This window comes from Cydia splendana, chromosome 13 (genome assembly GCF_910591565.1).
Source record: "Cydia splendana chromosome 13, ilCydSple1.2, whole genome shotgun sequence".
Lineage (NCBI taxonomy): Eukaryota > Metazoa > Arthropoda > Insecta > Lepidoptera > Tortricidae > Cydia > Cydia splendana.
Genome location: NC_085972.1, coordinates 11,550,265 through 11,576,340, shown reverse-complemented (window position 1 = coordinate 11,576,340; position 26,076 = coordinate 11,550,265). Strand labels below are relative to the sequence as shown.

The 26,076-nt window shown below is 37.3% G+C and overlaps 2 protein-coding genes and 1 long non-coding RNA gene across 3 annotated transcripts in view; 1 reads left to right on the top strand and 2 right to left on the bottom strand.

Moving 5' to 3' along the window:
* The window catches only part of LOC134796020 (dorsal-ventral patterning protein Sog), a 113,847-nt gene extending 110,603 nt beyond the window's left edge, over nucleotides 1-3,244 (top strand). Inside the window, exons 15-16 of the mRNA XM_063767931.1 lie at nucleotides 405-581; nucleotides 749-3,244. Coding sequence (XP_063624001.1) covers nucleotides 405-581; nucleotides 749-898 — 327 coding nt within the window. The 3' untranslated portion in view covers nucleotides 899-3,244. The remainder of the gene's footprint in view (nucleotides 1-404; nucleotides 582-748) is intronic.
* Nucleotides 1-26,076, bottom strand: part of LOC134796061 (uncharacterized) — a 540,671-nt gene that overhangs the window by 63,272 nt on the left and 451,323 nt on the right. The gene's annotated exons all lie outside the window — the stretch shown is intronic.
* On the bottom strand, nucleotides 2,712-16,180 carry LOC134796042 (alanine--glyoxylate aminotransferase-like). The gene is made up of 8 exons (XM_063767967.1): nucleotides 16,061-16,180; nucleotides 13,169-13,329; nucleotides 12,081-12,273; nucleotides 9,801-9,969; nucleotides 7,144-7,299; nucleotides 5,266-5,358; nucleotides 4,492-4,740; nucleotides 2,712-4,006 (listed from the first exon to the last, which is right to left on the bottom strand). Exons 2-8 carry the CDS (start codon nucleotides 13,325-13,327, stop codon nucleotides 3,853-3,855), a joined length of 1,173 nt encoding a protein of 390 aa, XP_063624037.1. The 5' UTR covers nucleotides 13,328-13,329; nucleotides 16,061-16,180; the 3' UTR covers nucleotides 2,712-3,852.

The window sequence follows — 26,076 nt, the reverse complement described above, 5'->3', positions numbered from 1 at the left end:
GGCTTAGTTCAGATATTTTGTAAAGACAAATATCTGAATACAACATTTTATCCGCTTCGATACATTTGCTGGTGACTGTACGCATGAACTGTAAGAAAAATCGTATACCAGAATAAATACAGCAAGGCTGAAGTGCATGAGGTATTATTTTCGGCTCCGACCCTGATCTCTTTAAACAAAGTTATTATAGGTATTATTGAGCATTTTCGTTGACTACCGAGAGGATGGTTGAGATACGGAATGAAGAGACAGACGGTCCGAACTGATAAAATATCCTCTCTTATAGCTACTTATTAGGGAAATTTGTAATTAGTTACTTCGTTTAATGATTTCTACGTCTTGCAGAATCTTCTGTAGTAAAAATTTGACCTAAGTAAAATGTTTTTTTTTTCTACTGTTTCCAGAAAAAACCTGAAGACGAATCGCTCATCAAAGATCAAGCAGGTGTACCGAAGACTGCGGAAGAAATCCTGGCTGAGGGAGGATGCAAGTTCCCCTACGGACCGCTGGCCAACGGCAGGGAGGTGCACCCCAACATACACTCGCACGGCGAGCAGCGGTGCGTCACTTGTCGCTGCAAGGTAAGATGTTCTTACCTACCCTTTATTTTCTACCTCGGTTGCTCAGAAAACTAGAGTTTGCTGATTCAATCAGCGACATCTAGCGACGCTTTGACGAGTGAAATCTATCTATTTAGACTAATCGTTTGCTTGAAGGGCGACTTTACTTATTATATACTATGTTTCAGGATGGCGAGGTGACGTGTGTGAAGAAACGGTGCGGGCGCGGCGCGTGCTTGCGGCGGCGGCGGGGCGACACGTGCTGCGCGTGCCCGCGCCACCACCGCCAGCGCGCGCCGCGCCTGGCTCGCCCGCCGCCGCCGCCGCCGCCGAGCTGAGCGGCCGGCGCCACCCCCGAGACCGACCACCCTGCTATGTTAACATCTGCGGCTAGCGGGACTTAACGCTGCACCGATACGGCCAGCCGACCGGTGGGTGTTGACATGACACGGGTGCCCGGGGCCCCGCCGTCGGACCCCGTCGCCGGACGGCTCGTAGGCTAAGTGAGTGAACGCTTCGCTCTAATAGACTGATATATTTTTATGTACTCGTGCGATTCGAATGTCTAGTTGTAGTCGGCGGTCGCGCCGCGACCGCGTCGGCCCGGGATTCCGATCGACGGACGAATTTTAGCTTTACTGTGTATTATTCGGCGATGAATATTTACTTACCCACCGGTATTTTAATTGGTATTATGATGTCACGAAATTTTATAGGCGCATTACATGCTGACCCCACAATAAACACGTTTAGAGTATTAGAGCTCGCGCCCGGGAGTGAGAGAAGGCGAGCGGTTGATATCGTTGAAGATGTGCCATATTCTCTTAATGTAAATATAAATTATTATTTTTTACTTTACTCATGTGCATATTTATTTACGATTGTAACGTGTATGTGCGTCACGCACGCTTAGGTAGTCGTGTTTGAACCATCACAAGCTATCATTGGATTGGTCGCCTGATTTGTGCATTTGCTTTTAGTTTTATGTCAGTACAGTTAACTAATTTAATTTGTAGTCCTCTATGGAAACTTGTCTGAAGGTGCTTTTAAGTCGTTGCAGCAAAGCAAAGATAAGCTTTTATATTATCGACTGTAAAACAGTCATATGTTTCATCAGCATCATTGGCCGTTCCGTCTATTGTTTCATAGCCTATAATGTAAAGGGTTTATCCTGGTCTCGACTGGAAAAGCACCAATGCTACACTAACGTTTATTGACGTGTTTATGGCATTATGATGAGCTTGCACAGTGGCCTACAGGTCAATATTGATTGAGTGTACGTATGCCAGTGCGTGAAATCGAGTCACACACGGACTCCTCAAGCGACAGATATTGTTATTCATTCATTATAAGTAATTATGTCACGTAGGTTATAAATAGGTGCAGATAAGTTGTGGCGACCGACATCTCGTCGCCGGAATGTGAATGTGTAAATAATTTAGGTATCACTTTACGGTAATGTTTAATTGCTACATAGTAATTAACGTTTTGCATTGTATATTATTTTATACTGATTACATAAGGATTGTACTGCTATGGTTCAATAAGTAGGTAGCGACTAGTTTGATTAATTACTAGGTTAACGATTAGTTACGTAATTAAGGAAGCTAGTCCAAATGTTTGAAGGGGGAAGCCAGGTAGCCAAGAACCATTTTGAGAGATAATTTTACAATTCTTTATAAGTTACTTAAGTAATACTTTTAACTTAAGGATTTTTAAAAATTAGCCATAAAGAACAAAATTCACGTTATTGTGGGTTCTAGTCCATCAAAATATGTATTTGATTTTGTGATTACATTTTATGTTACGGCTATTTGTGGATGTAATAATTCGCTGCCCCAATATTACAGGGTTCTATGTTTCACTTTTATCGAACTGAAATTTGAACATTGTCATAGTGACATTAAGTCGAATTTCAACTATCTTGAAATTGTAACATAGAACCCTGTAATATTGGGCCAGCCAGTGTTGGCCGAAACGTTAATGCAATTGAAAATTCTTGACCATTAACCAGTACAAGTTGACCCGTCAACTGTAACCGTCCGTTACTGTTTACGGTTCAATTTGTAATGGTTAATGGTCAGTTGCAATTAACGTTCGGCCAACACTGGGGCCAGCGATATGGATATCACTCAATAACAAAGGCACAAGGAGTTCTCTTGATTTAATGTTTAATCTAACAATATGAAAGTAGCACTATGGCTTGCGAATAACATAAACTAATGGCCATAAAGGATACTATGAATTCGCTTGTACTGCAATGTTTTATTATTTAACAATTATTATAATTATCTATGTCATCTATTGAATGGCGAATGACGTAGGTAATACTATTATAGCCACACGGTCCTCCATGTGTCGTGTTGCCAATATGTTTCTGTTATATGTAAGTATGTACAGTTGCCATTAAATATATTAGAATGGCCAAAGTGCTCAAAAATATATATCGTAGTATGCACTTTATTGATGACCACTTTGGCCGCTCCAATACATCTGATGGCGAGTATGCGCATACGGAGAGGACTTCAAAACTGAACCAAATTTTGATCAACCATTTCGTTATTATACCTTTGACATGTTTAATTTAATGTCTTCCTAAATTTGCATATCGTGAGTTGTTTAAACTCGATCAATAGTTTGTAAACAGTACGGTTAAAGAAATAAAATTACCTGTGAACACAACAGTCAACTTGGTTTTAATTACGTTTCGATCTACTCTGCTAATAGGTACCTTAAAAAACTACGACATAAATAATTGTTGTACATAAAGTGCTTTGATAATATAAACTTAACCCCTTACTGCATGCAATAAACATATTTGTTTAAATTTGAACTTTAATAGCTATCAAGTTGAATATCATATCCGACGTATATGGCTTCGTATCCGGTAAAGGGTTAAATAAGTAAACTGTAAGAAATATTTCTAAACCTTTGCGTAAAGACCCATAGGTATATTTTAGTAACTCCCTGAAATATGTACCTAATACATATGTACTTACATGAAAATCGTGAGGTACTACTAGTTCCTAGTAGTAAATAGAAGAGATCATTCTATTCATAGGTAGTCAATAAAGAACTGACGAAAAAATAAAAAAAACGACGCGTAAACGTCAAGAAGTTTAAGCGTTCTTGCGGTAGATGTCGGTGAGAACCTCCTTATAGCATATTAAACAAGAATAAAATAACTGTGACTGAATAAAATAAAATAAGAGCGACGAATCTCGATGTGACTGAAAGTCACGGGTTCTAATCCCGCTATGCGCAGCAAGATAAACTACAAAATAAATGGAACTCAAAGTGATGATTTGGTCAAAGCTCGCATGGTTTCTGCCATCGCGTCCGCGACCTGGTCCGCCACTTCCATAGTAGAGTTAACTCCCATGATGCCGATCCTCAAAGCTTTGCCGACGGTAGGTCCCAGCCCTGCCATTATCATGATATTGTGCCTATAAAACATTAAGATTGTATATAAAAATATAGAAGGAAGCAATATTATTTATATTAGTCACTTAGTAGAAAAAAAGTATATAAAGAGGAAAGGGGACGGCCGTTTCTCCATACAAACGTAGTCCCCATTTTCCTCTCTGGATATTGACATTATGGAAAATATTTTGACATAATTTGATATATATTAACCATAGCTATGCCCGGTCTGACCTTTTTTAGATTTTTTGGTGATTGTAAAAGTTAGGAGCGAAAAACAGATTTCATACAAATTTATGAATGCTCCTAACTCTTATAATAATTTAAAAATTATTTAATACGATGGTGCTATAATATAAGTACCATAATGATCTTGTGAACAAATGATAATTGAATTGAATACGTGTCTTACTCTTGTGTAATATGCGGTTTCACACAACCGGTATATTTTTTTTGTGAACGAATTATTCATTTCGTTTAAGTTCAGCAAACAATCAGTTATACTCACTTGGCTCTCATGTGATCCACGAACTGCTTTAAATCGTATCCCCTCGGCAATGCAATGGTGGTGACGGTGACCAGTCGATCCTCGTGTTTCTTGATGAGGAACTGGAATCCGTAGTCCTGCAGACGTTTGTGGAAGCGCGCGGTGACTGCTGCATGGCGGGCCCAGGATTTGGGAAGAGTTTCGCTGATGACTTCTTCCAAGCAACGACGGAGCGCCCACACAAGTGGTGGACTTAATGTGTGATGGTAGCTATAACGGTAAGTATAATATAATAATGGTAAGTAAACAAATGTGCCTGATGGAATAGTGAGAGCTGTTTAATATGATTTGAGTAAAGATGATTTGTCCCAATATGTTTTACAAGCCTTTCCGCATTGATTGTTACCGTAAAATGTGCTTATGGTGCTTCCTACTGAGTTATCATGCTCTCTTATCGTTTTTATATACGAAAACTATATCACAACCTCATTCAAGTGTTAAAACATGGTAGTAGTGATGGTCTAGGTACTTTAAATCGGCGTATATGTATATCATAATTTTAAATTTTAAACTAGTTTTTAAATATAGGAGCAACTTTTGGAGCATTATACGGTACAAATCTTTATTAAATGATTTAAAGCAAACAAACTCTACAATACATACCTACGCATTCTGTGCAGCATCAACAAATTTGCTAGTCTACCAGCACTCTCTTGTGATAAAACTTTCAATTTATTCTAAGCTATCGTTATTGCAATATCTATCGGGAAGGAAATGGGTTAAATAAATACTTACACACGGATCTTGTCATAACAGTTCCATTGCTGAGCCAATAACTTCATGTCGAAGTAAAACGGTGGCTCGTGCTTCCTGTTGTTTATCTTTGCTCTGGAATCAAACCATATCTATATTAGAACATTCTTAATATTTTTCATGAAAACTCCGCAGGAGTTTTGCATTGAAGTTACGATCTTATTTGCAATGTATTTCTTAAAGATACATAAGTAAAATTCTTATAAAGTTATTCATAAACCCCTTAGAACATTTAATAACTGGAGTCGCCTTTAAGAACTTACCCCTCTGCCGAAAAACTTGCACAATTGTACAAACTTTTGTATGGATTGACATGGCTATTTTTTGTACGTTACGTACAAATCATGTAGAAATAGCAATACATTTGACGTCCCCTCCCCTGCAAAAATCGGTAGACTGTTTCGTAAATAAAATGACAGCGATGACATTTCCAATTAACTAAATGCTAAACGCGCTACAAGCCTCAATTAGCTAATAACCGTTTGTCTTTATCTGTAATTTTGACTTATGTATTTATAAGAAAGGGATAAAACATAATTTAACTAAATCAGGCAAGTAAAGTTTTATGAATAAGGGGGTTAATCTTTTATACGAGTATAATGTACTGATCGATAGGCGTAAGGATCGACTCCCTACATGCATTTAGCTGGAGCAATAATTTATTCCATTCACACCAGCTTTCGTGAAATCACCTTTTACAATTCCCTCAAAGTACGTGTCGTGTATTAGATTACTTATTTCAATTACTCCATTTATGGTATTTGCCTTCGGTTTTCTTATCGGTGTGAAAAGGCTCGCGTGCTGCAGGAGAGTGTTGTATAAATGTGGAATATTTTTATTGCGTATAAAATAAGTGCTCATAAAAGTTTTTTTATTATCCAATGGGCCCCAATTTTAGTGCTCGATAGGGTTATCAAGCAGAACATTCTGGCTCAACAACGCGGGATAGGGTGATTGATAGTGACATTTACGTGCACGGAAAAAGTACAAGGGGATTTTAGGAGATTTACATAAAACGGTATAATATATCGTTTGGTGTCTGTGGAAAAGTCACCGCTCTAATTTGTGTGCACAATTAATCTGTTGATTAATATTGAGTTGCAGATTTAAAAACTCTGGTTTCTTATGGAGACTGGGTAGAGGTACAAAATTATTTCATTAAAGCCTAAATAAATTCGTCCTGTTCCTGCATACATCTGCGAATAAATTCAAAGGTGTATGTGAAGTCCCCAATCCGCATTGGGCTAGCGTGGGGACTTTAGCCCAAGCCCTCTCGCGCATGAGAGGAGGCCTGTGTCCAGCTGTGGCAGTGGCAGCAGTATTTATTATTAAATAAATTCGTCTATTGAAATTATTTTACAACGGGAATTTCGGCAAATTAGGACCTTTTAGATATGGAACGCCGCACATGTCTCTACGTATAGGTACCTAATTAGACTGTATGATATACTTTTGATCGCGAACTATAAATGTTTATCGTTATTTGGAAAAGTATTCCAGGGTGTCAGATTCTTTTGGCGCGTTGTTTCATACGCTTCTTCTTCATGCGTTTCATTGAGGCTGATTATAGCCATAGCTCAGTATACGTGGTTTGGGGTTTGTCCCATTATAAAGTAGTTTATAGCATATAAGTGGCTAACATATTAAGTAATTAACTCAAGTATTAAGTACCTATAATAAAAATTCATCAAATCATTCAAATTGAAAAATACCTTTTATAATTAGGATTAGTTAAATAAAAAAAAGGGATGTAGAGCAGGAATATCAAACAAAGAAACTCAAGACACACAGTGGGCTCGTGAGGATTAAACCTATTTAGTTCAAACCCAACTGTTATTTATAAGGAGATAGGTAACGTACTCTGCTCGGGCGCTGAAAGCTACAGGTGATATGCCAGCAGGCCCGCTTAACGCTTTCTGGCCTGAAGTGTAGACGCCGTCTACGCCCCACTCGTCCATGAAGAACGGAACTGCACCAAGAGACACCACGGTGTCGACTAGCAGCAGAGTTCCATATCTGAAAACAATATTGTGTCGTGGTAATTACATTATAAGACGACTTTTTCATCACACCGGCCCTGAACCTAACGAATAAAAGACAAAAAATAGGTACTGTATGTGTAAAAGTAAGGTAAAACTATATCTTTGTAACATTGATAGGTACAGTCAGCAATACTGCAGCATAGCACCTTAAACTTCTATGCAGGGAGGAGGGGGTACCTTTTCTCTGGAGCTGACTGTACATAGCCCATCAGCCACCACGCCATCAGCCATCAGCTCATCACGGACGTCACTCATACAATATTCAATATCCATGCCATTGCATCACACTTCGATGCCTTAATAAATTAGCAAATTAGGGTTTTTTCAGCAGCTCTATAAGATAATAAATGCAGTGATATAGATCTGATATTTCATAATTGTTTATATATTCTCTCACCTTCATTTGTCATACAAAACGCTTTTAAAATTCATCGCTTACATGATATTATCACAAAAGGTCGCGGCCGGTCACTGCATTACTTAATTTTTATCACAAGATGTCATTTCCATATTTGAAATAGGTCTAAACCTATGTTGCATGCTAGGGTTGCAGTCTTCAGTAGAGTCAGTGCTAACCTGAGTATGTAAATACAAGTAGTAACAAAGAAGATTGCAACACTACGTAAAAGTTACAAAATTGCTGTAAGTTGTAAACTAGTTAGTTTTAATCAACCTAACTTAAAACTGCCACTAGTACGTAATAAAATTAAAACGGCAGACAGAAGCGTTAATTTAAAAGAAAGTTCCAGAATGCGGTTGCAGAAAGTTTGTATCTTCCGTGCACTTTCCATTTTGCTTTGCATGCTAATTGCAGTCGTTCTCAGGATACAATTAAAAGAGTTTTTCATCTCACCCAGGATCCGGAGACCTGGGACGCGCAAAAAGTCAAGTCACGGAGAAAAGAGAGAGCGAATATAATTAAATTGTTCGGCCTCTTGTGTCCCTATTCACAGAGGGCAATCGAAGAGTTTTTCTCCTGAAAGTTCGTTTTCTTTTTAGCTTGGCACTGAAAGAAGCCCGGCTAAAATAGTTACCGTGTTCCTGGGAGTCGGTGAGCGTTTTTTCACTAAGTATTTATAGGTATTTGCACAGACCTTTTCAGATTGTAGCAGACAGTCTAATTACACTTCGAGTTTGGCTACTTAGATATTCCGAGGTGATAGTCTAGATTTTAAATTAGTTCGATTAGGAATGCCAGTTGTTTTAATAGTATTTATTGAAAAATATCTTGTTTGCAAACAATTGGCACTGTAAATATAAAATCATTGTTGGTCTGATATCATATATCTCTACGTTAATATATATAATATAACACGAAACAAAATAGTTCAACTGTGCCTTTATGTACCTGGGATCGTTATATGTGATTTGAAACTTCGACCTGTCGAAATGAGGTCACATGAAAGAGTTTTACTATGTTCCGGATTGGGTCGTCTCACTACTAACCACTTTCAGAAGAGTTTAAGTGGAATGAAAATGTACTAGTTCTTTAGACACGTCAAACATGTAAAACGATACTTTATGAGTTAACAATTATTGATTATAGCAATTTTGTAATGGCTGTTAGTAGTCGAGTAAAAAATGACAAAGTGACGTCATTTACAAATTAAATTTAAGTATGTATAGTACCTTAACACATTACACAAACACATTTACTACATTTTTTAATTAAAAAAATCGTTGATGATACTCTTAAATACTCGCAAAGCTGAACGAAGATGGCTTAGATATATCCGAGTTTCGGATTCAGATTTTTTAGGGTTCCGTACCCAAAGGGTAAAACGGGACCCTATTACATACTAAGACTCCGCTGTCCGTCCGTCCGTCCGTCCGTCTGTCACCAGGCTGTATCTCGTGATCTGTGATAGAAATACATCATCTCTGAAATTTTCACAGATGATGTATTTCTGTTGCCGCTATAACAACAAATACTAAAAACAGAATAAAATAAAGATTTAAGTGGGGCTCCCATACAACAAACGTGATTTTTGACCGAAGTTAAGCAACGTCGGGCGGGGTCAATACTTGGATGGGTGACCGTTTTTATATACGGAACCCTTCCTGTGCGAGTCCGACTCGCACTTGCCCGGTTTTTTTTATTATACCAATTCCTTTGTATAGAGTAATTGACTGCTTGTTTCCATTTTTTATCAATGATGCATGCTTTTCAAATTTATATAAAGATGAACGATGCGAGAGATATAGACTTCAGTTTGGTTAAAAAAAAAAAACATATCAAGCTTTTAAAATCTGTAGCTGGCTATAAGCTGTCATGAATTGTTAACATACCTATATAAAAAGAAATTATAAGAATCAAATTAATTTTACTGAAATCCATATTAATTAAGACCAAAATATTACTTTGCTAATCCGCGAAAAGATAACGTGCTAGTCAATCAGTGCTAATCCGTTACACTTACTTGCGTATCTTTTCGCGGATTCGCAAAGTAATATTTTGGTTTTAAGTAATCTTACTTATGGCAGAGCTTGCCGAGACCCTCCAAACTTTGGACGGTGCCCGTCGAAGAGTCCCCGTGTGTGATGAACATCCCAGCTGGACGGTGTTTCTTCAATGCTGACTCTATGTCTTCCAATGAAAAAGTTGTAAACGGTACTGAAGTCTCAATTGTCTCCACTTTAATACCTGAAAAAGTAAAATTATCTTGTCAGTTACGATGTTGTTTCAGTGCTTTTGAAGTGATAATAAAATTCGAAATGTGCTAAGTTTTTGATCAATATTTTTAAGGCTCCGTCGAGTTTAATAAAATACTTCAGATCAAGAGTCGCCAAGGATGCACGGGATTCAAGATGCGGGATCTGCGTTTTCCTTAAAATGTTAGACAGTGGATTCTTATATACGCTTAGAGGGTTGCACTCATGTCATATTTGGAGTTGCAATCGACCATAAGCTACGGTGTTAATAAAAAGTGCGAATAAAAAGGCTTGAAAAGATAATGTCTGTTATGACTGTCTAAAAAGAAATCAATTGCCTGGTCACAATTAGGTAAGTGTGTGCACATGTGACAAAATTGTGCGTATTGCAAAATACTCGTATATATACATAGGTAAAAATTTAAGGTAAGGTAAAGGTAAGGTTTTAGTCATGTAAGCCTGACCTGTAATTTATATTATCAATAAAATATGAGTATGAGTATGAGTATGAGTATGAGTAATAAAGCGATTTAGTTATGCAACGGTCTTCATTTTTGGTGGGCGTTCATGCGTTACAGTCGAGTGTTCCGAGCAATGGGGCAACATGAAGCACTGTTAAATATTCTGCGGCGGTGCACGGAACAAGTGACGTGTGTGCATGCGGTTTTATCGAATGTAAAAAATATTTGAAAATCTCTAATCGACCATTTCGTCTGCCATCTGTGCCGGAATAGGTAGTTTGATCTGAGCGCTCTGTGCATTTATACTGTACAACTATACGTGACTAAGAATTATATGAATATTCGACTTATTATTCAAGCTTTTTTAGAATAGACTATATATATATATATATATATATATATATATATATATATAATGTAAGTGACAAACTGACAAGGTTTGTTGTTCGAGATTAGGGAATGCAATCTCGATCTCGCAATTTCAAGATCTCGCGAGATCTCGCACGAATTTTCGAGATTCAATCTCGTTGACAGGAAATCTTGATTTTAGCAATCTCGGTCGAGATCTTGATTAATATTTTCGAGATCTCGAACGAGATTGAAAGATTGATCCGTGTGAATTACTTTGTTTTGAGTAATCTTTTTGACCTTACGTTCGTGTTGTTCAGGCAGTGCTATTGTATGCGGCCGGCTTTAGCTGACGATACAAGCACTGTGGCGCGCTCTGTGCGGAAAAATCGGACGACCTTAAGGTACCCAGTCACAATTATTTATGATTTATTCTCGCTTACCCTACATTTTTTTGTAAGTTGCTGACTGCTTTCAAAAAAATCAACTGAGCATGTAGTTGCCTCTGATTACAATTTTGTAAAATTAGAAGTAATTAGTATTGACAACCAGTCTGGCCTAGTGGGTAGTGACCCTGCCTATGAAGCCGATGGTTCCGGGTTCGAATCCTGGTGAGGGCATTTATTTGTATGATGATACAGATATTTGTTCCTGAGTCATGGTTGTTTTCTATGTATTTAAGTATTTATATATTATATATATCGTTGTCTGTGTACGCACAACACAAGCTTTCTTGAGCTTACCGTGGGGCTTAGTCAATTTGCGTAAAAATGTCCTATAATATTTATTTATTTATTTAATACCACTTTTTCATAATTACATGCAAATTAGAGCAACATGGATATTATTTGTTTTTTTTTTAATAAAAGTTGTTTTTTGTTAAATGTTGATTAATTTGTTGATCTTCAAAATAAAACATGCCGTACTCTAAATAAGTAGTAGGTATATACGGAATTCTTAGAGATTTTTGCTTAAAATAACACATTTTAATTACTTTGTCAAATCTCGATCTCGTCGAGATTAATCTCGATCTCGAAAGTGTGACGGCCGAGATCTCGAAACACCCTATCTCGATTCAGATTTTTCGTGCGAGATCTCGAATCGCCAATGTTGGTGCGAGATTGCATTCTCTATTCGAGATGCATTAAGTCCACCAATTTTGTAAAATCACGAACATATCAAAAAAGCTGGCTAATCTATGCAGCGAGATATGTTTTTAAGTAATGATGTTTCTCTATTTTACATATATGTATAATTGTGTATTCAATACTAAAATAATACTGTTATGACTGACCATATCTACTGGCCATTTTAGTAGCTCGTTCGTCCCATATACTCCTGTTGGGGACAAGCAACAGCTCGCCAGGGGCGAGGAGGTTGCTGATGATGGTCTCCATACCGGTGTGGCCTGAACCGCTGATGGCGAGCACCAGGGGGCTTCGTGTTTGGAATAAATATTGAATGCCCGCGCGAATGTCGTCCATCACCTGGAAAAAAACAACATGCACGCACTAATGAAATAAATACTACAGAAAAAAAAAAAAAAAAACCGACTTTACAGCCAACCTTTACAGGCTGTAAAGTCGGTTTACGGACGATAATTTTGTGTGATAACGTCATAAGAAAACATTACCATTACATTACGTAACGTTACCATAGAGATCCGTCCACAATGTTACCATGGAGATCTGTCCACAACGTGACACTTTTTCGTACATGCTACCGGTGTTCATCAATTTATAAGACGTTATCACGTCCAAATAAAAATATCCTCACTATAATAACTGTGTAGCGTAAGTAGGTACAATCTCCAACATTACTCTTGAGTGAAATAAAACTATTTTTACAGTACATATGGTGCTACTTTGCCGCCCGCCGGGATTAAGGACAATACGTGCGTATGTCAAAAATTTAAAGGGCCATATGTACTGTAAAACGTTGTACAATACACGTGCGAAAAGGTAATTCGCAACTCGTGTCAAATAAAAACTCCCTTCGGTCGTGTTTCAATTTATCGCCACTCGTTGCGAATTTCCTACTTTTCGCACATGTATCGTAATGAACGGAGCCTGTTTTGCATGCATTACCAGCCATAAACTTGTCATTTTGACTTTGACAATATATTTTTCTCAGTCTCCCGTTAATAACGAACGCTGTAAATTCTTCGAAACGTCGGGGATATTTTAAATTAATTATACGCGATATAAACCAATAAAATAATGTTATTTAATGAGTAACAATCGCGGTAATCGAAGAGAATATTATTACTCTTAAGTATTATTTTTTCTGTGGTCCGGTAAAAAATCAACTAATTAGTTAGATGCGTAGCTACCTCTACTACTTATTTAAAAAGAGAAGCCATATCTTATTAAGTACACTTACGTTAAAGTATTCATCGCATATCGGCGATATGACGGGCCTGGTTAGGGCTTCGGCGACGGATGGCCAAACATCGCAGGGGCCCGGGCCACACATCAGCGGTTTGGTGAACTGCCGGTCTCGGATCACCGGCTCAGACAATGTTAGCTTATAGGATGTCATTCCTGAAAAATAATATATTTATTATTAAAGTTCATAAATAATTAAAAAGTCAAGTTAGGTACAATAAACAAAAATATATTGCCTATACTAAAATTAATACCTACTTCAATCAAATAAGACGGTTCAATCGAGTGCATGACGTGCCAAAGAAATATGTACCAATACAGGCATATTATGCAATTATGCACATCTTCTTATCGGCACAACATGTTTTTCTCTTCCATTCTCCTCTATCTTTCGTCACCTCAGCACTCCTTTCTTTCTCATATCCTCTTTCACACAATCCATACATCGTTTTTAGGGTTCCGTACCTCAAAATCAGAAAACGGAACCCTTATAGGATCACTCGTGTGTCTGACTGTCCGTCTGTCACAGCCTATTTTCTCCAAAACTACTGAACCAATTAAGTTGAAATTTGGTACACATATGTCAATCTGTGATCCGAAGACGGACATGTAACGTAAATAAATGAATTTTAAACATAAGGGGTACTTTTGGGGGGTAAATGAGATAAATAAAAAACAAAGTTTTGCAAACTATATCGTGTATGCCTCTTGCAAGTTGTTCCAGAGACCTGTCGCCATTTCATGTCGCAATTATTCTATTTTTCACGTCACGGTCGATCGATGTGCAATTATGCACATAACATAATATAATATGTTAAACTAAACTCTCTTAGTCACAGTTACTAATGAAGTATTCTAACTAAATGAAAAGAATAAAATCAGTACAGTAACATGCATTCTCAAATCCGTACGTTCAAAAGCAGTAAGCACCGTATTTTATCTTGCATTTAGATGTTTATAATCCAAGAGCGCTCGCCAAGAGCGGCGAAGTGTTGACTTAAAATATCTGTTTTCTGTGACCGATATTTCGGGCAAGTAACCGTGAAGTTTGGTTACCGGAATCGGGTTAATGTTTAGATTTAGTGCTAATAGGGTGGTTGTAAATTTGCTACAATGCTCTGGCGTTATCGGATGGCACATTTGGCAAGGGAACCTCGCTCGCCCAGGGCGCGAGCGGCGTGCCAGCCCCATATTTGTGCCACTTGCTGCAGTTCCATGAAGTTGGAACGCGGTTTAACAGCTTTTATGCTTTTTATATGGGCTTTTATTTTCCGATTAGGTAATATGTGTGATATTACGGCACGGGTGACGAGGTCAGTGATAACAGGGTCAGATGATAATGAATATTGATAAACCTGTAGCAATGTTATTAAACACCAATGAGTGCCTATGTCGGACTGAGATTACATAATGCTGCATTCGTTTTAATTTCTTAATATTCATCTATTTCTATATCCCTATATTACTTTTTAAATACTTATACAAAATGAAGAAAATTAAAAAGTAGTTTAAGAAAATAATAAAAAATACTATGGACATCTTAGGTGAGATTAAAATATATCTCGATGACGAGTAGTTAATAGACCGTACGTAGTCTTCAAAACGAATATACGACGATACAAAACAAAAAATAAGCTGAGCATAGGTAGTATAAAATCTTAACTTGAAATTTTTGAACAATTAGAATTTAAGATATCACGCATACACATACAAACAAACAAAGATAATGCATGTTAGCATAGTCATAGTAGTCATCATAATATAGCTTACGACCTTAATGTCTAGGGAAGAGGATTTAGATTGTAATAGGAGTACAGAGGGAGGGAGGGAGAGAGGGTTGTAGGAGGGACTTATAGAATTTATAGATCAAGTTCATGCTCAAAATTAATTTAAACGGAAATAGAGACAAATTCGAATGTAAAAACGATTCCACTTCGACTACGTGTTATTCAGCACTTTCGATCAGGAATAGCCGACTCTGAGGCATATACCTATTGCTAAGTGTGACGGAGATCGAAAAGCGTGGAGTTTCTTCGACATATTGATTCAATTCCCAGAGTGACTGTACTGACTGTCGATGCCCTCCCCGTAGGATAGGTAGGGAAGACGCCAGAGCCTCCGTCGGGACTAGAGCGCAAATACATCTGCCTTGTAATTTCCTTTAACACGCCTTTTACTAAACTAGTGTAAATATAACATTCATCCGTCTAACATAAACACACTTTTGAATATTGGATGAAAGGAAAATGACAGGTTATATAATTATCCATCTCAGAAGCCTATCATGTTCTGCTAGTAAATGGATGCCTAACGAACACACGATTGATATTGAACCATTTGCTAGTGAAAGGTATTTTTCCTGGGATTAAACATTGCTAAAAGTTATTTTCACTATACACTAGGTACAGTCAGCAGTAAAAGTAGCGTATCAGACTCGGCGTCAAAAGTTACATAACAAGTCATACATGTCAACAAAAATATATCTCTACAATACTCTACATGTATAACATTCAGACTGTGGCAAATACTTTCCAACGCGTAATGCTGAGATATAAGATCCTTTCAGATACTTATGCATGTAGTTTCAACCGCTACTGATGCTGACTGTACAGTGATTAAGCTAGAAACTGCTTGAAGTTTGCAACTAACTGATACAGTACCTACCTATGTAGATATCTATTCGCTTGTAGTTTAAACAAAGCACGAACTAACTAAAATAATTATACATAGTGTATATTTCCATAGCAGTAAAATATATAAGTACCTAAAGCACTTTCAGAAATTAACTTATTTAAATTGTAACATTTATAAACAAACATACTTGTTTACGTTAAATTTAAAAATAGAATAACCAAATATCGACACAAAATAGAATAATTTCACTCACTTTTCGTTATTTGGGTATAACACAGGACGTCACTTGTTCTACAAGTCCACGAACATTACTCCGTAGTCTCCGCACAGTTCTGTGATGTCCGCTTCTTTGATGCCAACTGAGTGAAGTACTTACAAAGTTGAGTCTTAATGACGTCACTGTACCCGAGTGATAACGTGATTAGCCTGTTAGCTCGTTTTGTTTTTATTTAACTGTTCCCGGCTGATAAGGAGCTCTCAGAGTCAGCTAGTTAACCCGGGCTTGGTCTTATGGTAATTAGGTTGATGCGAAAGTAACTAAGTACTTCACTTTCTTTGTTAATGAAAGTATAAAGTTGACATAATTATCATTTATTGCCTCTTGTTGACGTCTTGATGGATTTTTGCAATTAAATACTATTAGGTACCAATGCTGTTAGCTAACGAGTTTTTACTCAAAAAATACTGGTTTATCGCCCTTCATCGCCAACTATACTTTCAAATAGGTAAATGGACGTCAGCTTGGCTTGAACTCATTAGACGACTGTAACGAGTCCAAGATCAATTAGGTTGCCTTTTTAATACATGGTGTTTGCCTTTGTAAAATCGTGTAGCAATTTAATATAAATATACAATTTTACTCGTATACACTTACTATAAAATTAAAATTTAATTTTCACAAATTTTAGGATTAGATTAATCCTAAAAATATGTGAAATTTTCAATCAAATACGAGTAATATAAGATAAGAAACTATTACTTTGATATTGTCAATGGCAAACTTGAAAAATAAAATACCTATAGCTATGGAAAAATAACAAACACAGACTTAAATACGTATAATAGTTATCTGTATAGGTATACAATCGAATTCGAAGAGTACCAGCATTAACTTTTCTGAGATAGAATCTCATAAATTTCAGATGTTCAACTTCAACAATATTTCGAAAGCGATTGTATGTAACCCACATTTATCGTGGGCATATCCGGCCAGCGCACTTGTGACAGATTTAATTCCTGTACCGAGAAAATATATTGCACACATATTTTTGTCCGAAAAAGAGCAAATACGGGCATTTATACAAAACTTTATGAGGTTCGAACGATATCAGAGTAGTAGTAGGTATTTACCGTAGCGATGTTTTTATTTTTATCTAGACATCCAATTTCATTGGTATAGATCATCTTCAATATAACTCTGTCATTTACGAGCGATGTAACAATATCCTATTTGCTACTAATTAATAATAAAATTGAAACTATATCTAGGCTATTTAACAATACATAAGGGCCACCCTACTTTAGCGTCTTTTGAGCGTCGTCGTCTAGTCAGCACTATCAAAGACATATGTAACTCCGTATAAGATGAATAAAGTCTAAGGAAAAAACGTGCCTCGGAAATCAAGAAAAAGTCATTCTCGGATAGATGGCGCACACACCTTTGGCCTATGGTCGGCTAGATGGCGTTGACGACACCGTTTCATATTTAACAATTTTAACACATAGGTATCAGTGAATGAACATGGGTCAAAATGATATAAAAATAATAAAATCATTTATCCATATATATACATTATTTTGATAGTTTTATACGTTTTCATTTTGAGTTTTAGTCGTGTGTCGATAGATGGCAGTAAATTTACTGTGACTACAAAATTTACTATGACAGGACCCCTCTATACTATCTATTCTCTTTGGCACTATGGAAAAAGGCGTCGCTGCGCAGTTGTGTCAACGTTGCGTCCAGCAGCTGCCATAGAGTTGACTAGCCGCCGACGACGCACGGGAGATGCTAGCGTGCGGTGGCCCTAAGTTGTGCATCTGGTTATCGGGAGTAAGTAACCGCCAAATATGAAAACCGTAAGTTCATCTATTTGTCTCTCTTATCACTCGAATATGCAAATGATCGCAATGTGTTGACAAGGAACAGTCTCAAAAGATGAAGATGTGTTTTTAGATTATTTAAAAACAATGTGAAGAGGAATTAGATACTGCATCCCAGAACCGAACCCCTTAACGCATTGACTAGGAATCCTCTAGACCGAGTTTAGAGCAAAGTTGCACTTTGCTATTAGTAATTCACATGTGAGGCAAAGTAATCAAATGCAAATTTTGAGTTGTTTTCTTATATTTGCTGGTAGAATTGACTTTTAAATGATGATTTTGGATGATAAATATTATATATTTTGTTTGATATTTTACATTTAATATTTGCTTCGGGTTGGTGTGGTGAAAAATTTTGTGTTTCACTTGGGGGCAAATTTTGTTTAACCCTCGTGCTTTGAAACCCTCGCAAAGCGCAAGATTCCATTTTTCGAACCACTCGCTACGCTCGTGGTTCAATTTTGGAATCTTTCGCATGCTCGAGTATCAATATTAGCACGAGCGGTTAAACAACAACTTTGCCCCCTTGTAAAACAAATAACAATTCTTTTAATCCTTCATGTTAAATAAACTGTAAGTACTTATTTCCATATATTTTATAACCGTAGTATAAGCTAGTAGTTTGTAAACAAACTAGAAATGTATTTAATTTAAACCCTCTCCGAAAGTTAAGTGTCCAGTGCGACTTTTCTCTGGTTTTAATTTCCGGGGCATTTTCAGCGAGGAAATAGTTGGTTGAATGAGCCCACCGTCATAATGACGCATACGTTACAACCTGAATGTGAGAGTAGGTAGGAGGATATGGAATGAAATTAGGTGCATGTGAAGCTCAGGATGGCGTGTAGGCTTAATTGTTTCATGTTTGTTTTATATTAGTTAACGAACCTGGTTTTAAATTTACGATTGTATTAAATTCTGATTAGGATCTCTATTGTTTATTCCGACAACGTCGTGTGGGCGTGTTTGTAGGTACCGTTATTATATAAAACTCCACTATACTGGCAAAATGACTTAGCCAATATTACATAATTAGTAGCGATGTTTCGAACCCTTTACAGTGTTCATAGTCAAAGGAAGACTGAGGAAAATATTCAACTCCGTTAAAATTACAATTTACAAAACTGTTCCACATGGTACAAAAATAATCAACAAAACATATAAAATTAAGGCTTTGGTTTTTTATTTGAAGCAGAAAATAAATTAATCAAGATCCTTTTACTATTATCAAAAAAAAAATATTAAACCAAAATAATTATTTCATCTTTGGACGCTAAGTGGCAGTCAATTTAAGAAGCAACATTAGTTAGGGGCCATTATTTTCACAGTCAGTTTAACCGCCTGCGTCTGCAATTTTCAGTTACCCGTACACTGTTTGCGTTATGTAGCTGTGTTAATGTACCGGCTAATAGTTCGCAGCTGGATTTAAAAAAATACAATTTTATGGCTTGCATTCGCAGTTCTACCATGTGTTTGGCCAGCGAGAAAATTGCGTTTAAATCTGGAAAACGTTTTATTTATTTAGAAGCAATCCTGGAATAAAACGCAAATGCAACTTTTCGTTTTAAGTGTATGTAAAATCTAGAATGTATAAGCTTGATATAAAGGGTTATTAATATACCACTACATCTTTGTTTGACCCTTTGTGTGTACCATAAGCGTACGTGAAACTTCCGTCGTACCTGAAAATTTGGCCGCTTTCTCGTTTCAAACGCTCTTCTACGTAACCAACGTGTTTAGACTGTTTGTGTAGATCCATTGTAAATCGGTGTATAACAGAGCAGGCAGCGTATAATCGCGTAAAGTGTAGTTAAAACTTCTACACTTGTTAGTTAACGAGAGTAACTATAAGTTTGAGGCAAGTTTCAGAGTAATTTCAGCGGGCGGGCGACGACAAAGATTTCGGGCTTAGTTTTATGAGTTACTTGTTCAAGTTTTAATTAAATGACTCTCTTGATTACTGATGAAACAATTTGGTTTTGGATTATATTTATATCCAAAACCAAATTGTTTGCGAGTGACAACTGTGACGTCTGGATATAATTGGTGTGAGCGAGGTACGCATTCGATTACTTGAATCGGGAGTGCTTTAGAAAACTATATCTGTTTCAGAAAGGTCTATCTTATGGTTTTGATAGACATTTGTAATTGGTAGTAATCGTAGTCGATGAATTTTAATAAGATTTTAAGATACTCATTAAAAGAGGGGTGAAATAATGTTAGGTATGCTTTATCAACTACCTAATGTTGTAACTATGAAAGTTATATCAGGTAAGGTGGGGTAAGACTAGCATTGATTATTTTGCTCGGGGCAAGACAAACAGTATGAGGATTCCATACAAGTGATAGTCTTACCCCGGTAATAGTCTTACCCCACCTTAACTTAGGTAATATTTTTTGCATATTTGTCCCACTTTTCTAGTAATGAGTAATATCAGGAAAATGAAGATAATTCCTATGTAGATAATTTTTTGCTATCTACGCTGTTTTAAGGATCAGCATACGCTATAATGTCCTTGTAGCTTAGTATCCATGACAAACTGTAATTATTTTTTAACAGGAAGCGCTCGAAAAAAGCGGAAGTCCTTTTTTGTCAAAGCCGTTATTCCTAAAATAAGTTTTCTTTCTAAAGATTTACAAGCTTTTCCTTGTAACGTGAAGAATGTTAGACAATAAACTAGCGATCGGCCCCCAGGGCGCTTGAGTACAAATCCAATTATTTCCCGTGGCGCGCCATGGCGGTGTGTAATTGATTTATTTGCTCATTTCTTGCACATACCTGCCTTTGTTACACGGACTGTATTTTTCCGCAGATATACTTAACAAATGTGTTTTAAAATGCGAACTCTTTAACACAATTGTAGCGCTTACCAACAGAAAAAGAAGATTAATTTTGTCTGGTACGGAGGCAAGAGTGATAGATATCCATATAAGTAATGGGTGTGTCTTATCGATTGTAGGAAGCAGCAGAGTGGACAGCGGCGCGGTGCGGCCTCGTCGTGTTTTAGAAACGCGTTTAAGAGGCTTTACTTCAGACATTGACGAATTGCCCCCTACTTGAGCTTCGGTCGCACGGCTCGATGGACACAACTGCCGAATTCACGTTATAAATTGATTCCTAGTAATTCCATCGCCTGGAGATGCCATTTTTAATACGAACTTTTTGTCCTGTCCCTTTATTGAATAAGGTCATTGGTCAAAGCGCTGTCCATTTATTTCAAGTCGATCTTTTGTGTGAAAATCAGCTCTTTTTGCGCGTCGCTACTAAATTGGGATTTAATGGCATTAAAAACTGAATGATCTCAATTGGTAAATAAATTCAAGTATCTCGGAAATGCGTAAATAAAATATTTCAGCAGAACGCTACTAAATAAGTAATGAGCTGAAAATATAAAATGTAAAGGTGGTAAATTGTGGGAGTCGAGTGCATTATTACGTAACTTGTATATTCATATGTCAGTACAAAATAATGCCAGTGCACAACTTTTCTTCTTTTGAAACTATGACTCAGCGAGGGATATGTATTCACGTTCTTACCATCCACTTCTTAGTTTTAACAACAAAATGGGGTGGTTTGGCGAATTTTAACATTTCAACTTAACAATGTATCGTTTTGGCTTCAATACTAGGAGAGATAAAGCCATATAGGGTACTTTGTAGGTACTTGTAAGTAGGTTCAATCCTTTTTCCGTAAACTAACTAAAAGGTTATATCATTGTTTAAATAGGTACTTATTTTTGTGATCCAACTAAGTACATAGTCAAACTACTAGTAAAACTACCTACTTAACGAGGAGCTAATGCAGCAGTTAAAAATTGACGCGGTTAATTCCCCGTAGCCTACGGGGATAGGGAAGTACATTTATTCTGTGAGTGCGCTTAACCGCGGTTTGTTATCAGAATGTCTGAAGCGCTGCATAACGAGGCTGCAGAGACAATGTTCCCCTTTGTATTCCACTCCACATGTACTCGAAATAACAAGGGCTCTATTTTCAATTCCTCCATCGCGTTCTGCGGTTTTATAAGCATAGGGTTGAGAGCGCCGCCCTTAAAATGCATAAAGACTTTTTGCATATACGAGCAGTTTTTCCTTCAGCTTTGCAACGCGTCGGTAATAGGGGCTTAGGGGGGATACGCTGGAATTAGTTAGCTGGAACGACGGTCAAGTGTCGGTTGAGTGACACCGTTTCCGTGGTTTGTGGAAGCATACACTTTTTATTTCAAACAGGAAGGCTATTTATCCGAGCTTTAGCGGAATTCAGGGATAAATAATAATATATCTAATACATCCGAGGGTACAACTAATCTATACTCATGGACAAATATAAGACCTGTTATGAGACCTGTATGTACCATCATGAGAGCAATAAAAATATATTTCTAAATATGTTATAGTCAATTTTATATTTCAATTGAAGCATTATTTCTGCTCGTAGAGGTATGACTAAAGTTGTTTCAATCTTACTTTCTTTCCACAGACGAGGATAGAATAATAATGCCTAGGTCAACACGAAAAATACCTGGCTGGCAAAGCCTTCAAATAACATAATACTAGATTTGGCCAAGACATTAGTTTTGGCTCACGGAGCTCGCTGCTCTATTATTTTAGGCGGGCGGTAAATCAGACGAAGGGCCAGATAACAATTCTTGGGAAAGATAATACACGCTAATGTTTGTTTGCTATGTCTCGTCCAAAAAGCTGTGAAATATATGAGCACATTATAATGGCCTAGTATTGTCTACAAATCTATGAGAATCGGCAATTTGTTGATGGATCGACAATAAATAAAAGTATACTTACTTCCTTTTCGTATTGTTCGACCCAATCACTTATAGATATGTATCCACGATTATATTATAAATATAATTAAACATGTATGTGTAGGAAAAAGTACCTATACATATTAAATATTTTACAATTGACTTACAATAGGTACAACACCTACCTGTAAAGGTAACATTCCATTTCTGACCGCAGCTGCACTACTTCTCCGACACTACTGCAGCGGCCCGAACACGTCGATGATATTGTCAATTTCCATAGTAAAATGAATGACTACACGGACTGCACGTAGTATGGTGATTTTAACGTATTTCCGACCGCTGCTGCACTACTGCTCCGACACTGCTGCAGCGGCCTACACGCACCGGTCTAATTGTCAATTTCCATAGTAAAATGAATGACGATACCGACTGCACGTAGCATGGTGAGAATAATCAGCATAAAGTGTAAAATTTACACATTTTGGTACGACCGGGCTAAATTTGACTACTTAAAAGCTTTACAAAATTTAACAACTACCCGCAGCCAGCTCAAAATTCAAAAGTAAACGTTCCGCTGACAGACAGCCTTATTCAGTTAACGGCTCTCGTTCCGTCAGAATACCATTTTATGTAAAGATAATGTACAAGCGTTTAGTTAAATCTTTTGACAAATGGCTCGCGCGGCTCTCGTCAAATAAAGCTCAAGCGACTCCGTGGACCACCTTAAATAGACTCCGCATTTAAGCATTTACGAAGACTCGCGATCATACATAAAAGCTCGTATATTTATAAAGCTTGTCGCGCACCGTAAGACTTACGGCCCGATTTGAACTTTAAGATACGTCAAATATTTCGGCTAGATACGATATGGATTAGATATGTCAGTGTCAAATGTGACGTTTCTTCAAATAAAAACGTCACTTTTGACACTGACATGTCTAATCCATATCGTATCTAGCCGTAATATTTGACTATCTTCGCAGGGCTACGTTCGAATCGGCCAGTTACAGGCAATTAAATGGCTGGCAAGGTGGATGCAACTAAAGAGATTCCGACTCCATACTTAGGTATTTAGTATGCAAGCGCCAATGCGTGGTGACTGCAATTTCTTATTACATGCCCCGTCTATTAAATAAGTAGGCGATCTGAGAGCAAATCGGTCGCTTACAACAATCGTCAACTTAACGAGCGCGATATAATGCCTACTCCTTCCTACGTTTCCTCACCGACTATGACTATTCATTTATTACAAGAACGGGAAGAATAAAACGTTTTAGAATGATTTGGAAAAATTAATTTTCTTACTTACGGCCCGATTCGAACTTTGAGATACGTCATAATTACGTCTAGATATACGTATGAATTAGATATGTCATGTCAGTGTCAAAAGTGGTGTTTCTTCAAACAAAAACGTACACGCACACGTACGTACACTAACATATTTAATCCATATCGTATCTAGACGTAATGTTTGACGTATCTTAAAGTACGAATCGGGCCGTTGTTACAGACTAGACAAACGAACATAAGCTTGGGCTCAATTTTAAAGAGCTACTAGTAGCAATTTTACGAAGAGAATACCGGCGATAAAACGATACTTAACGACGAGAGGTTTACTGATCTTTGTAACGTTATTAAAAAAGGTCTTCTTCTTCTTCCTCGGTCCCTCATTGCTGAGGATCGTGACCATGTGTGCTCCGTCTCCATAGTGTGCGATCATAAGCCATAAGGGTCACGCACTGCATGTTGCCGCCAACCACCCTCTTCACAACATCAGACCATCTCGTGGGTGCTTTTCCTCGCACACCCTTGTCATCTATTTAACCCAAGATAATCTGCCTTTCTAGGTCATGCTGTTTAGACCGCATGATATGATCAAAAAAGCTGAGTGCGCGTTCTTGAAAAAGGTAAGTTACCTACCTATAATTGAAATTGTAGTTCAGTTATCTACTCAAATAGGTTTGAGTAGTTATTTTATTATGATATAACTATTAAACATTGTTGTCAATTATTCCCTGATCCCTATAAGACAGGTTTACCTAGTTCAGGGCTCAGGACACTATTCCTGGGCTGTCTAACAATAGAATACTTACTCCTAAAAATGTTATACTTTTCTAAGTTGCATATTTGATACCTAAATAAATCATTTTTCATTTTCATTTTCAATTGTTAAATGAATTTTAGCTAGTCACTGAATGGCTACGACGTAGCGCTACAGTCTTACATATTCGTATTTGTAGCTATAGTTTTGTCAAATGCGCATTGACATTTTAATGAGTGCCAAAACGGGCAACAGAAATACCTTTTACAATTTATAAATTTGTACAGACTTCGCAAGTGGAAGCCTAATTACCAATTATTCATCAAATTGGGACTGACCTGCCTCTTGAAAATGAGATAAGCTCAGATTATGCTTCTAACGATGGAAAATTCGGCCGTACGAATTTCACGAATTCAGTAATTGGTGCCATTGTGAGACTGAATTCCAGGCCCTTCGTGCATTCACAGGAAACTTGAAAGTAATAAACTTGTTCTTTCGATGAATTGCCTTATTCCGAAGTTAATCACGAGAGGGAAGGCGAGGCCTCGTTTGAAGAATGACCGGAGTTGCGCCGATTAATTTTCCTTCGATGCGATGCGATCCAAATCGCGCCTCCTCTGAATAACTTGCTGATGTTATTTTTATTAGTCCTTGATAAATAGACGGCAACTTTGCCGTTGTTTTTTCAATAAATAGACATTAGCCTTATTAAAACAAGGGTCGAGCGAGAAATTACAATGAGAAAATGCTTGGCCACGAGGCAAATAAGGAAAATCAAAGAAAGAATTAGTACAAAAATTAAGAGCTCTCACTTACATTTTTAAGAAACGAAAAATGTAAGTACCTATCGCTAAAACGTCAAAGTGTCTTTGAAGAGGGTACAGTTTTAATTTATTTTAATCGATTAACTTCTACAAGATTCTATTCTATAAAAGCTTTATATACCTACTAGCTTTTGTCCGCGACTTCGTCCGCGTGGAATTAGTTATTTGGGTAAGGTGCAGGGGCGCAATTTCGACTAATCGAAATATCTTCCATGTTTTACATTATTAACTAGAGTGCCATAATATATATGTCCAGATAGCGAAAAAAATGTGTAGTGTGTGTTGTGTGTGACTGTAGTTAATAATGTAAAACATGGAAGATATTTCGATTAGTTGACATTAACCCGCAGTTTGCCCCCTGCACCTTAGCTATTTTTTTATCTAATCTGCTTTTTGTTGTTTGGGTACCCATACAAAATTCCACCCCCCTTTTCACCCCCTAAACTTTACTGCCGAACATTCAGCGTGTGGTAGCCCTGGAATCGGGTCCAGCACAGTTTTGCAGGCGCCGAGAGAAGCGTGGGAAGTCACTCCAGGTGTT